At 34.8% G+C, this 14,629-nt stretch overlaps 1 protein-coding gene across 4 annotated transcripts in view; it reads right to left on the bottom strand.

Moving 5' to 3' along the window:
• Window positions 1–14,629, bottom strand: part of AK9 (adenylate kinase 9) — a 57,299-nt gene that overhangs the window by 20,681 nt on the left and 21,989 nt on the right. For 3 of the 4 annotated variants that reach the window (XM_085217505.1, XM_085217506.1, XM_085217508.1), the window contains 6 exons: window positions 12,625–12,730; window positions 12,228–12,295; window positions 6,709–6,813; window positions 3,130–3,336; window positions 1,500–1,621; window positions 336–548 (listed from right to left, as the gene is read on the bottom strand). In XM_085217505.1, coding sequence (XP_085073631.1) covers window positions 336–548; window positions 1,500–1,621; window positions 3,130–3,336; window positions 6,709–6,813; window positions 12,228–12,295; window positions 12,625–12,730 — 821 coding nt within the window. The remainder of the gene's footprint in view (window positions 1–335; window positions 549–1,499; window positions 1,622–3,129; window positions 3,337–6,708; window positions 6,814–12,227; window positions 12,296–12,624; window positions 12,731–14,629) is intronic. The other variant, XM_085217507.1, reaches the window with a different exon arrangement.

The following is a 14,629-nucleotide window of genomic DNA, read 5'->3' as shown; positions in this document are numbered from 1 at the left end:
CATGCATTTATTTTACTTTTCATCTACCTATTTAAAAAAAAACAACTTTAAAATAATAGAAGTAGTAATATCTGTGATTCATTAATCACAACATGATTACTGTGAACCCTCATTCTCTTTTCTACTTTATCTGCATCATTAATTCAATGCGTTAATTTGAATGTACACTGTAAAGTCACTAAGGAAGCAGCAACATTTCATTTTTTTCCAGGTACTTGTGTGATATACAAGTCATTTCATAGAAAAAAGTCAGATGTGATAAACAATTGTAGATGGATATGAAAAATAGTGATTTTAATTTGTTATATGCTTCAAACAGTTTTAAAGATTCTCACTTGTATTGGTTCATTGTGAGCCACATACTCCTCAGGGTTCTTCAGAAATTTATCTCTGTACTCAAGATTTGAAAAATAATAAATCTTTTCTCGATATTTAGCTGCAGGTTCAGACAGTCCTGGATAAAGGACATAATCCTCTTTCAGACTGACCGGACAGAAGTGTTTCGTGTCTCCCATGTGTCTTTTCTTTTCCTTAACTTTTTCTTCATCCTGAAAAGATTGTGAAAATTTTTTAAAATTGTTTGAATTAAGTCATTTACTTTGGTTAAGTAGATCAAGAAAATTAGACCAGTATTGAATGTGTCAACAGAGAACTGTATTGTAACTCTTGTAACTCAGGATACATATGAGTCTATAAAAACATGCCTTTTTTAGATTCTGTCAGAAAACAAACTGTCCAATGTAGTGAGATAATTAGTGAGAAAAGAATGACCATTCAAAGTTCCAAATGATAACACCATTGTCAACTGTTGAATACTAAAATTAGGTTAGGAGTATCTATGATAAAATCTTTTCCTGTTGTGTTCTTGAAACTTTTTGTTGCTTCTAAATATAAAGAAGAAAGTAGACTTTTCAGAAAGGGCAGTGAGAGCTGGGAGTATGAAATCTATTTAACCAATAAAATTAAGTTCTAAGAAGCTATTTGTACAGTATACAGATATTTTGTAATGTTAAATATGGGGATGGACATCTTTAAATATAGGATGAAAATAAGGGTGAATCTAGGACTTAAATTTCATTAAAATTAGCATTTGAAAACTATCAATAGTTGAGATGAAGCAGAGGATTGAACATGAACATTGCCTCTTCCAAAGTTTATGTGAAGGCTCACAGAATCATTGTTGATTGACAGCAATTAAAAATCACATTCGTTTCTTTTAATAAAACCCCTCTTTGCCACCTGACAAAGCATTCATTCTGTCTACTAGCATGGGGCATTTATGCTTCTTGTTGGAATAATATCTATCAGCCAGAACAGAGAAATACAATGAAACTCCTCTTGAAGCACGTGATTACATTTATTCTCAAAGAAGGCTGAAACTGGATCATACAAAACCAGATGCAAAAATTGATCTATCTGGGGGGTACAGATAAAGCTGAAAATGAGCTAAAAATTAACTGAGTTAGCTGAGTTAAAGTAGATAAAGGCAGCATTCTTACTTCTTCATTTTCCTCTTCCTCAGCTTCATTATCTTCTATAGCTTCTGCTTCAGCAGCTAGGTCTTCTGCTTCCTCATCTAAGTCTTCATTAGATAATTCCCAACCATGATATTTAAAAGGTTCTGAAAAGGTTAATTTTTTTTTTTTACTGTTTCATAGTTTTCACTTGGCTATATCAAAATATATACTCTTCATCCACAAAAGTAAGTACACACATGGCAGTAAATCATCCCATTTCTATATTCCATTTCTCTTACTCAAAGAACAAATGTTCTTTCCAGATGTATGAAATAAACGTATGAGGCTACTCCAAAAGTAATGCCTCCTGTTATGTTACGTTGGCAAAAAAACATCAGAGGTGGATGGTGGTGGTGCTACAGTAGTAGAGTGTGAACCTTCCTGTCAGTATTCTATTACGTGCTGTTGCTGTGTGGCAGATGGCAGCAGAGGGGCAGTGTGACACAATGGCGTCTGACATGGAAGTGAGGATGAAGCAAAGGTGCGTCACTGAATTCCTCCTTGTGGAAAAAAACTGCACCTGCTGACATTCACTGATGCTTGCTGAGTGGACATGAACATAGTGAGGCAGTGGGGATAGTAACAGTGACATGAAAGCCATATTTCTGATGGCCATGAACAGCTAGTGCAGATTTTTACAAGGGTGGCATGCAGGTTTTTTTTCATCGCTGGCAAAAACGCGTAGCTAATGGTGGTGACTGTGCTGGAAAAGTGTTTTGTAGGTAGAATTTTCTCTATCAAATAGTGTTACTGTGCTCTTTGTACCTGTCGTAGTTTCTGTGAAAATAAATTGGGAGGCATTACTTTTAGAGCAGCCTACACTTATTAATATATTGATTCCTCCAACAAATAAATCACTAACAAATTGGTTTACTTTTCGGTTGAAGTAAACGAGTATTGTCACTGGGCTCTCTGAGTACAAGTATTATGCAAACAGATGGGGACAGTGGCAGTAATGTTTGCAACGATTTCCTTATTATTATTTATTGAGAAAAATCATGTCAATTTCTTTTATTTTAAAGTTAGCAGAACAGACATTTTAGTTTACACTTGCATTATATTCCATGAACTATGGGAAAGGATTTTATTAATATTATTTATCCAGTACTCAAAATCGTTGGAGATTTGAACCCGTTGGTAAAGAAAGCGTACTTGCCAAAAAATATTAAGACTGTAAAAATTCAGTCTTGAAACATCACATATGTAAGTGGGCAGATTATTACCACACTGAAAGTCTCATTGACTTCAACAGGTATCATACCTTAGTAAACATTTATTTTCCGACCAGTTCTCATACACTTACCCTAGTATAAAAAGAGAGGGCAAGTAACTAAGCAAATCGATGTCAGAATGATTAGAGAACAATTATGTACATATTTGTATAGCTATATATATACACATATATTTCAAATGTATTTATATTCCCAAGTCTTTGAATGCCTTAAAGGCTGCAGTTGTACTTCTCAGGTCACCAACAGAATGTAGCATGTTCTGTTCCCACTTCACGTACATGAGTATTCAGTATACCTCTCCCCTAGTATATTCATCATACAAGCTCTCCAAAATCCCTCTTTATATGTCAAATGTAAATCACAGAAACAGTACTACTTACCTTCCATAACCAGGATAATTTGATTAAGCAGACTTTCTGGAGTTTGCTCAGCAATCTCTAAGGCAACAATCTGAACTAGGGATGACTGCTTGATTTCTGATTCCATTGTTTGCCAGTCATTCATGAAGAGGTCAATCTTCTCTTTAATTGTTTCCATTTCTGGTATATTTAGCAAATCATTCTCTTCAAACTCAGGCAGCATGATTTCTGAAAATCAAATAATACACAGAAGTTGATCAGATTAGAACTGAAATCTCTCAATCTTTTTTGGTGAACTGCTGAATCCACAAATTTCACATTTAATTTTCCAAAATAAAGCCTGGTCAAAAAATGTGTGGTTAAGCTACCTATGAAGCTACTATTTTAAAGGAAATGTCACTGCTGTCCTCATGCCCTCGGCTGCCATGCACCTGAATGGGGCAGTGCCATAGCCCTGCTCTTGCAGCCATATTAAATACTACTAGCAGCTTCTGACGTGCTGTCTCCAATGTGAATGACAAAACTTAATTGCAGTTGAGCTGTTTTTAATTAATAAGTTAACAAATAAGCATTTAGGAAAGTATTTTTGTGCATCTTTTATGGCAAAGAATAATTAATGCAATTCATCTCCTCATTCTACAGTTTGAAAAGTACGTAGATATTAGCCCGACATCTCAGTGGCTAACCCTCACTCCATTAGAATGATTATTATCCAAAGGTACAAAGGGGTATATCTTCAAGCAGAAACACCTTGCAGATTTCACAGAGTCTGATCCACAATTAGAAGTGAATTATTTTCTTGAAAACGTTTATGAACATTTGCTTTTTACTAAGCTAAATGCCCATGACATCACATTTGTTATTCCCTGCAATGACACTGCTCTCTACTTCTGTGGTTCTAAATAGGAACATGAAACTACCTCCCTTTTTATGTTCATTAAAATACAAGTTGTGCAAATGCCACAGTTAATTATGTTTCAGGCTGCAGTGATGTATTCCAAATGAGGTAGAGATATAGCCAGGTGACATCTGTATAAATTTGAGCAGCACTAATGTGTTACGTAATGATGATTCCATTAGGGACACAGATAGCAAGAAAGAAGTAAAGGATACATAATTAGGTTACGCTAACTGCTTCTTGCACATGTTATCCCTGGCACATTCACACTGTAGAAATCACGTGTCCTGCCTTGTGAACCATGGACCTACTCAAAGCAGCAATGTATAGAAGATAGTAACGTGCGTTTTCTCTGGATCTAGCATCCAATAGAGCATCTTTTAGAGTTCTGCCCTTTGAAAACCTTACAGTTCTGAGTGGGTAATGAAATTTTGAAAATACACAGGCAGAATAATGGATTTAAATGAATATGCGGCATCATCTGAGATACATATTGAACACAGTAACAAGCTCACTCAGTAAAGGTCTTTCCACATGACCTTAATTTCATGAACACTCACAATTCATGCTAAATTTGGTTCTCTACTTGATACACATAATTCAATCACATTACCTCTGCCTGAGAGTTTTCTTGCTTAAGGAAACTTATCCAGCTGTGAATGTTACATACTCAAGGAATTAACAGATTGCATAGACGTAAACAAACTGGAGAAACATTTACATTCCCAGGGGAAGGGGGACAATCCCAGATTGAATCTTATTAGGATAAAAACATTGCCTCCCTGGAATTTGATTTTTTTTTCAAAATGAGTCTTGGGGACAAAAGAGACTGAAAATACTTGCATGGCAACTGTGCCTTTGCAATCAGATATGAGTTATAACATTCTATTTGCAGAAGTGATGTACAGTAAGAAGAGATTTTTAAAGAAATAAAAAACAGAGCCAATAAGAACATCTTTAAAAGAATGTAATGGTCTAAAAAGTAACTGCATCTAAAAATCCAAACACGTTTCCTGCAGAGTAGGTGTCAGTCTATGTAACTGTGCTGTTCTTAGTCAATTTCTTTTCTTTATAACAGAGGTGATGTGAGACAATTCTCCACACCCCTAAATCTGGAGCTTTCACAGAAGTATCCATTCTACAGTCTCTCATATTCTGTTGCTCCCTGCCTTCTTTGCTCTTACTGAGTGTAGTTACCATAGAGACAAATGATCCTCCAAGGCTCTCTGCCCCCACATTCTCCATGTAAGTAGCTGGGAAAAGGGAAGCATTAATGTATTTTTTCTTCCAGTGTTCTGCTGGTATTAAACATGACTTGTTCTGCCCTCAGTCCACATTCAACAACAAAAAAGATGAGGAAGTTCCCATCCAAAACTGCTCTCAAACCTGTCAAAGCTGAGACAGAAGCCAGAGTGCCTTCTTTTCCAAGGATTTAACTATCAAAATAAACAGAAAGGCACAATGTAGGATAATGCTGACACTTTTTTCCTTGGAACTATTATGTATTTCATTGTGAATGTATTTTCATTTGTCTTTTTCAAACAGACCCTGTAATATGCTTAATACAGACTTCCCATTACTTATAAATACATGTTACCAGATAATTTTCAGCCATTTACAGAAAAATGCACCAAGTAGGCAGCCTTATATTGCATGTATTAAATGATGGTGCTTGGAGAAAGCAGTTTTGTCTACAAATTAAGTCCATTTCTTCTAATGCATAGTGATTGAGGTGACACAAAAAGCATAAAAAATGTGTAAATAGCAAGATGTTAAATGTAAAGATAAATGTTTTATGCTGGATTTCTTTCTTGAACTTCCATATATTCTAAAAATTCTAATAGGTAAAATTTAAAATAATTTTAGATACTAAATTAGCTGTCCTTATTGAAGATGAGTCACCTTCAAAGTGTTTTTGAGACAAGGCAATTGCAGCAGAATTTTACGTCTTGCCAAAAGTGGAAAACATGACTCCATGTGAAATCTAGAACGCTGATAGCAGGAGAATGGATTATTAGGAAAAATACAGAACTTATTTCCATTATTTCCATCCAAAGTTCAAATTTAACCATTCCCATTTTTCCAGGATTCCTTGCAGCAGGAATGGACTAGTCATCTTTTATTTATGTGGATATTTATATTAATTTGAAAATTGTCTGTAGAGCTGGAATTTGTTAAAATCACACACAGCTTTTGTGAATACTGCAGTTTGTTTCTTTCCTGGTATTTTTTTCATTCTCTGTTTCCCTTTAGTTTTCTATTGGTCATACTTCATGACAGTGACTTTCTAACCATTTTTCCCTGTTTTCACTTCATACTGTAAAAGTGCCCATGGATTTCTGAAAGCAGGAGGCCATGATAACCTGGAAGTTTAGCAATCCTTATGTTGTTTTTTCCTATAGTTTCCTGTATAGACATATTAATTAATTTAGACTGCACACGGTAGTGGAAATAGTGTGTTTGTGTTATCCATTTTGAAAACCAACACTGCGTACATAATATTACTTTAATTGCATTTATAAATGTTAAAATAACTTGAACTTGACTATCTCATAATAAACTTCCGTAAAAGGTAAGGAATTACATTCACAGTCCATTTTCAAATACAGTAAAAACTTGCAGAAAAGGAAAGCATACAATTCATGATTGTAGTAAGTAAGATTGATGCAAGTAAGAGAGACTAGATGTGTTATAAGACCAACCTGTAGTTTCAGATTCTTCGTTATAATCTGCAGAATCACTGGACTGTTTCTGAGACATTTGTTCACTTTCAGATGAAAGCTGCTTATCATCATCATCATCAGATTCTGTGGGAACAAATGAAATCATTAGTAACTTTAACAAAACCACTGAAGGATGATGGAGGTGCTATAGAAATAAAGATAGTTTTAGATCACACTGCAAAACTTATGTTTGACCACCAGCAAAAAATGCATTCGTTTCTTTGATGTTTAAGTGTTGCAGACTGACTGAAACATTTTACAATCTGATCTGTGTAAAGATAGACCATCTATCAGATGCTACAAGACTGTAAAGCAAAGAAGCATTGTATACAATCCAGTGCTTTCATATAAAAGTACTTTTCATTCATTATAAGCTATCTGGTCTGTGCTCTAACCATGCTCATAAACAGGACTGTGCAGAAGAGTGCACTTAGCATACTACAAAACAGCTCCTCTTGGGTGACAGTGCTTCAGATTTGAAGGAGGGCTTGTGCTGGTACAATTTTTCTGATTGTATGAGTTGGCCAATAAGGAATATTACATTTTTCTACAAGCCTTGTTTGGCTTATGCCCTTAGTAGCAAAACACCGCTAGTACATCCAAATATGTTGCAACTACTCCAAAGTCAAATCCCATTAGACATGCACTTCAAGATCTGAAATTATGGCATTTGTTTTCACATTCAGCTCTTTTTTGGCAAATGGAATTCTTGCCCTATGCAGTATCAGGAAACTTCATATATCTCATAAACAAATACTTTCAACAGCAGGTATATCATATATCTCATAAACAAATACATGATTAGCAGAAAAACTGCCACAGCTTTTAGCACATGCAAGAAAATCTTTTGCTCTTTCTTTATTTCCTTTAGATATCCACAGGGATGCTGTCAGGCATGCAGAAAAGTATAAGCAAAATGAGGCTTTAAGGCTGACATCACATAAACCCTCACATGCATACATAACTTAATCACAGACAATCCTTGTAACATCATTAGAAATAGTACTGGCAGAGAAATTGAGCATGTCTGATTTTCACAGTGTGTCTCAGTTTTTGAGATTTCATTTACAAGATTGGTGCTGCACAAGAACAAGAAAGATGGACAAACATTATACCAAGTAAGTTGAGAAAATGTTCTTTTTCTCATAGATGTTAAAGAAGTCACATAGGCTTGCATTCCTTCTGCATAGGAAGGAACAACTGCACTGTCTCTTAGCCTTTATTTATCTGAATAAGGGACTGAAAAAATTTAAAAATTGAAGATGATACTTGGAATCCAATTAAAAAAGTTGCTCGTGACTTTTCTGCTTGAAAATCTGGAATTTCTCCACCTAAAGCACTGTTATTATGCTGATTAGACTAATTGTACCCAGCTTATGAAGGAGACCAGAAGGTGGCTTTGAAGACAATGGAATATTTCTCAAAGGCTGAGCAAACAATTCCTGTGAAGTTAGTATCACTACAGCTTGCTTTGAAGTTGGTGGTACAAATGTATTGCTATTCCTCTATCTACAGACTAAGAAGTTATCCTTGTTCAGTCTCTATGCTTATTGAAAAGCTTCAGCTTAGAGGCAGAAAAAAAAATTTAACCAGGATGTAAGCCAGCCAAGATAAACAAAGCAAATTTATTTACAGGCTGTATAATAAGGCATACATCAACTCTTTGGTAAATGTTTTAATTAAAACTGAATCCAAAAAGCATTTCTCTTCAAAGACTAGAGAAAAATCATCCTAAAATGCTACAGATACATAGCTCGGGCTTCATTACACTTATTTTTGTTGTTTTTGAAAATGTCTTACTAAATACAATATAACAAAAGGATTAAAAAGCAAAAATATAATTAAAAGCTAGAGAGATGGACACTGATTTAATCCTCCACCATCTGTAATGTGAGAAAAGAGATGGATCAATACTACAGAAACACAGAAGGGCTGAGGTTAGGAGGGACATCTAAGTCCTCTTGGCCCAACCCCTGCTCAAACAGGGACACCTAGAGCAGGGTGTGCAGGGTGCCCAGGCAGTCTTTGAAGATGCCCTCAGCACAGAAATTCTTCTGATAGTTTGTTCTAGCTCTGACTGAGGCACAGGCATACATTTGCTCCTCTGGAATCTGCAGTAATGAGGGGATAATTTCCAGCAGAAAAGCAAGGCTGATGGATAAAATACAGAAAATAAAGTCTTAAATGACGACAACTTTAATGAACAAGATCAGTTGTGTGGGGTATTTTATTTCTAAAGCATTGTAGGAAAGAAATGCAACAAATTTCATCTCCAGAAGGTTGGAATGAACCCACATCCTTCTACCTCTACTGAAGCTGTATAATTATTTTTACAATGCCCGAAGTATATTCCTTTGAAGTTTAATAGCTGTCTTATGGTACATACTCACACAAAGCTGCTGAGAAGTACATAAACAATATAAAAACTCCTGAAAGAAATTTAAGCTGTTTCGTTAACAATGAAATATGAAAAAGATAAGGGGCTATGGTTTTCAGGTAGGCATTACAAGCTAGAGTTACTGAATATTTTCAGGGTGCGCGTGTGCTTCACGGGCACTTTCAGCACTGAACTTCACTTCCTAACTCATTTAAATGTATTTCATAAATTTACACAGTCCTAGGTACTTTTAGTCTCATTAAGAGACAGGTAAGTACCTTGCTCATTACTTTTTCCTTTTAAACACAGGTAGTATTATAAATCTGAATATGTTCAGTCCTGAAGCAAATCCCAGTTAATTCAACATCCCACTGAGGTTACAAAGGTTGAAGTTACTGAAATGCACATTTACATGACATCCAAATGGCATAACTGCAGCTGCAGAGTAGGTTTTTTTTTTTCTATTTCTCATTTTTATACCATAATTGCCATAAAAAACAACCATGTATAATTCATTTATATTTATATAAAGACATGTCACATGGGAGAAAAGCTGCAGTCAATGTGCTGATGGCACTACATGTGAAATAAAAGATGTTAGGCTAAGAGCAAGCAAAGAGGACTGAAGTGCTTTGGTGAGTCAGTGTTTGATTACTGAAATCAACTGTAGGTGTATGAAAATATGATTTTCTCTGGTCGAGGACTTATCACATGTTGATAGCACAAGTGTATTATGTTATTACTTCTATCATTAATTTTTTTGATGTGCACAGCTCTAAATAAGTTTTATATTAAACAACAGAGTTCAGCTTAGTTTTGAGACAATATAGGAACCCTTTAGGACTCTTTAATACTTTAAACCCATTCACTCTGAGGAAGAGCTGTTTTTATGGAAATTACTGTACGTTATATAGTAGAAATCTTTTCAAGTCCATATTCAACTGAAAGAATCTTAAAAAGCTAAAGTACTTTGGCAGAGAGTAAGTAAACTGCTACATAATTAAAAATTAAAAGCAAGCTACTAACTTCAGTATATTTAGCATTAGTCCTTGTTATTAAAAATATATAGATATATATATAAATAAACCATTGACAATAAGTAAAATAAATGCCAGACTGGATAATGAAAGAACAAGTATATGAAATGTACTGACAATACAGAACATAAGTTTGGTCATAATCACTTTTGACCCAAACCAGTATATATTACTTGAAAAGAAGACAAAAAAAAAAAAAATTCTAGCATGCACTTCAGCTTTTAATTCTTTCAATTTCAGATCCAGGTCTCTGGTGATAGTTTAGTCTACCTAGGGACATCATAGCAGAGAAGGAAGATACTCTTAAGTCTCCAATCTCATTCTTAACATGGGAACACATGCTTGTGCATGGAATTTCATCTTGACAGCAGATCCAAATCTGACAAAAACATTCTTATAAAGAAGCTGGCAGTGATTAAAGAAGGCAAAAAGGAAAGTTCAACCTTGCAATTTTTTTTTTTTTAACTACTGAAATCAAAAAGCATTGACACTAAACAGAATTAACTCTAAATTTTAACCTGACTGACAATTGTCTGAGGGCAAAAATTCACCTTGTTTGTGACAGTTAACCTGCCTCCAAAATCTCATTCCTCACACAGTACTCATTCTTGACCAGAACAATTATATTCTCATTATTAGAAACAAAGCATAGCATAATTCTAATATAAAGAATAAACTTTATAGAAAATAACGAATGGCAAAACAAAAGCGTGTAGTTCTGCTCAGTACAAAAAGTAGTAAAAATACAAAGTCTATACTCAAAATAATAAATTAGGAACCATGTAACTCACTTTTTTTTTTTTTTAATAGTTAGGTTACGTTATGAAAAGCTAATTTCCATTATCATTCCAATGCTAACAGACTGGGGAAAGCTGATTATCTAATCAGAACAAACATAACCCCAACTCCGCTTCCCTCAGGGTCATTGGAAGAGGATGATAAAAGCATTGTCTGGGCATAAGATCCAGTAGACAATTCAACCAGAGAGGATCTTCCAGGGTAAGAGAGGGAGACTACAAGCAGGAGGGGGACCAACATTTTACAGTCTGATAGTGACAGGACAAGCGGAAATGGCTTTAAACTAAAAGAGTAGGTTTAGGTTAGACGTTAGGAAGCAATTCTTTATCCAGAGGGCAGTGAGGTGTTGGCACAGACTGCCCAGAGAAGTTGTGAGGCTGGAAGGTTCAAGGCCATGTTGGATGGGGCCCTGGGCAGCCTGAGCTGGGGGGGTGGTAACCCTGACCAAGGCAGGTGGGTGGGACTGGATGATCTTTAAGGTTCCCTTCTACCTAATCCATTTTATGATTCTGTGATTACTCCCTACAGGGGAATGAGATTCACTAGAAAATGCTAAGAATAACAGTTTGAGATTCTGAAAGACTCATTATGTGAGTTATTTCAAAAAAAGAACAAAAGCAAGAAAAAGAAGGGATCAAAGTGGATTGGGGAAGAACAAGCATGGATAAGAGAGCAAAGGGGATGAAAAGGAGATTGGGAATGCATACTCAGACTCATTACTAGCTGGATGTGGGGACATGGAGCTCAGCAGCCTCACCTACAGTGAGTTATTGAATTTGGCAATTTGCAACATATGTTGCTACTGGATTCAGCAATTCTTAACACATGCTAACAGACCCACTACTGGAATTTCAGTTCCCCTTTTAGTGCTTTTGGCTGAGCTTTCTGGAGGCAAGCACGTTTCATCATTTTCTGTTAGAATTTAGCAAACAGCTCAGTGTTTTCTAACTAATACAGATTTTGAGTTGAAGTATGAAGATAATTAATAAGCACTTAGAATAAGTTACTAGACAGGAGATAGAGTTCTGCCCTTCAGATTTATTGAAAGATAACTGTGCTGATTGATTTAATATACATCTTTATTCTGCAGCATCCATTAAGAACATCACATAAAAATGAGTGCCCGAATCAGTGAAGCATCTACAGATAGCAATACAAAATAATTTTTCTAGCTGCTGAATGTAAAAAAAATAAAAATAAAAAAACCAAACCTGTAAGATCTGCATAAATACAGATTTGCTCAGTCATTTGAAATACAGATAAAGTCAAATAATATATGCTTTCACCTTTCTCCTCAGCATCCTCTTGAGATTGCTCTTCTTCTTCTGGTGCCAGCATCTCTTGCATTTCCCTTCTACAAGGGAAAGATTATTAATCTTAGACTTATATAAAAATTACTGAAGCAAAATAAAAATCAAATCTAAGAGGTTACTGTACCATTGTAACAAAAAGGCTGATGAAACTGAATTTAGCAAAACAATCTTTTGCCATGTAGGTATTAATCTAATAAGATATCTCTCAAAGTTAACCCATACTTGATTACTACATATCCACCAGGACCATGCTTAATATACTTTTTTAGTGCACTTGTGTTGATCAATAAATGCACTGATACCTTCAATACAAAGTAAGGCTGGAATTTTCTTGTAGTAATTTCAAATGTTCCAACATTGAGTATTTTACCTTTCCTCTTCTTCCTTTTTTAATGCTTCATCTGCTAGTCTTCTCAAGATCTTAGAATTAATTTCATCCTTATTTGCTAAGTATGTTCTGTGTAATATACAGCCTCCTGCAATACAGTTATATAACAATAATTAACTGTATGTAGCTGTACAAGCCTGAAATTCTTTGAGCTATAAAAATGATAAACAACTCTATGACTTCTTTTTAAAGCCTGGAAAAAGCATACACACCAGTGAAATATTATAATTCCTCTTCCTAAGGTTTTAGAGTTTTGTTTTCAATTTCAAGCACCTAATAAAATGAGGCTGGGATACGAAATAGTTATGATTAAGATTGTAAGGGAATAGAGCACTGAGAGGATTTATCTTATACTTCCATATATCATTCATTACTCTGGCATTTATTTTGTTTGGATGCGTACAAAGGAAACTATGAAGAAACAAATGAAAAACATTCAAATAAAGATACAAAGATTACGCATACATATACCACTAAAGCTGGTTGACAGAAAGGAAGAATACACTGTTCATTCCAGAAGCTCTACTATTTGCTCTTTGGCAAATAGATTTATGGCTGTGTGGCTGAAATTCATTTCAATCAGTTCAGCTATGCTAATATAGATTACCTCAGGGAGCAGTTTACAAAGTAGTGACTCAAAATGCTGCAGAAAATATAAACTCCAGTACTACATTATTATTCAGGGACAGAAAGAAGTGAGAATCAAATCAAGAGTTAATAAATAAGTCACCCCAGTGGAAAAAAAAGAACAAAGCTGAATTCAAGAGAACATAGGTATAAGCAAAAATTTTCAGACAAGTCATATAGCAGACAAAATGAACTTGGGTCTTTCACCTTACTCATTCCTTCCATATCTCATGTATTCATTGTTCTCAATTCATGTAAAGAAAAATATGCATTTTTTAAGTAAATTTGAGAACATGTTTTTTAACTATTAGGAACATTGAGTCTGCATTCATTTGAAACAGATGATAATTTCATGTGAATGGCATTACTCAAAATTGATTCTTTCAAGTAAATATAACTTTAGAAAATGGAGGGTGAGTAAAGGGCATTTTCAAAATGTAGTTTGAAAACTCATATTTAGGTAATTGTCTGACTAGTCTTAAAAAAAAAAAAAAAAGAAAAAATAGTGAGAGCTTTCAGTGGCCTGACCTGGTGGCCCAGGCATGCACTTCCCCATCCTTGTGTTTTCTCATAGTGTTATGAATAGCAGCAATGCCAAACAGTATTAATTATTCCATATGTTATGGAATCACATACGGACGTCTACAGGAATCATAATTACTGTACTATCTATGAGTCTAGAATTCCAACCATTTTCTGTTCTTTGGATATCAGCATATGTTGTCCCTCACTCAAAGGAAGAATAGCTGATAAATTATTTCAGAATTACTTGATAAAATTGAGCAAGTAGCTAATAAGCCTTTAGAATAACTGATAATAAATTAGCTATGTTCCAAGTGGCTGATTTAGGAATACCTACCACTGGTATTAACCAGAAACAAGCTTGCTAACAGAACAGGTTCTCAGACAGCTGATCTGCTTCTGCTTGATAGAACAGTATTCTTACAATGTCCTGTTTTAATGCAATCCGGAGTCTGCTATGCAAGTACTGCATTTCACTTTTAATTGTTATGGTAGACTATAGATAGTATGTCTTGTATTCAGTTTGCACATTGCTTGTTTCAATCTGAGACAGTAAAAATATAACTTTTATCATTTAAAGTTAATTCATTTCCTCTCATCCCAAATGAAACTTTGAGGAAAAATAAAACTGACACTGATTTATATAAAAGTCTGATACAGGTATGAAATTAGTCTATAGTTTCACTATCAACTCAATAATTGAACGGTAGATTTCTTTCCAAGCTTAAAATCTACTGAAACGTACAAACAAATGGAACATACAACCAATTAAGAAAGCAATCTTTATTGCTACGTGATATAAAAACCATGACAGTGTTAGTTCAAACAGGTAACATCA

The sequence above is a fragment of the Meleagris gallopavo genome, chromosome 2, assembly GCF_905368555.1.
Source record: "Meleagris gallopavo chromosome 2, MGAL_WU_HG_1.1, whole genome shotgun sequence".
Taxonomy (NCBI): domain Eukaryota; kingdom Metazoa; phylum Chordata; class Aves; order Galliformes; family Phasianidae; genus Meleagris; species Meleagris gallopavo.
The sequence above is the reverse complement of the archived record's forward strand: the minus strand, read 5'-3'. Positions and strand labels throughout refer to the sequence as shown.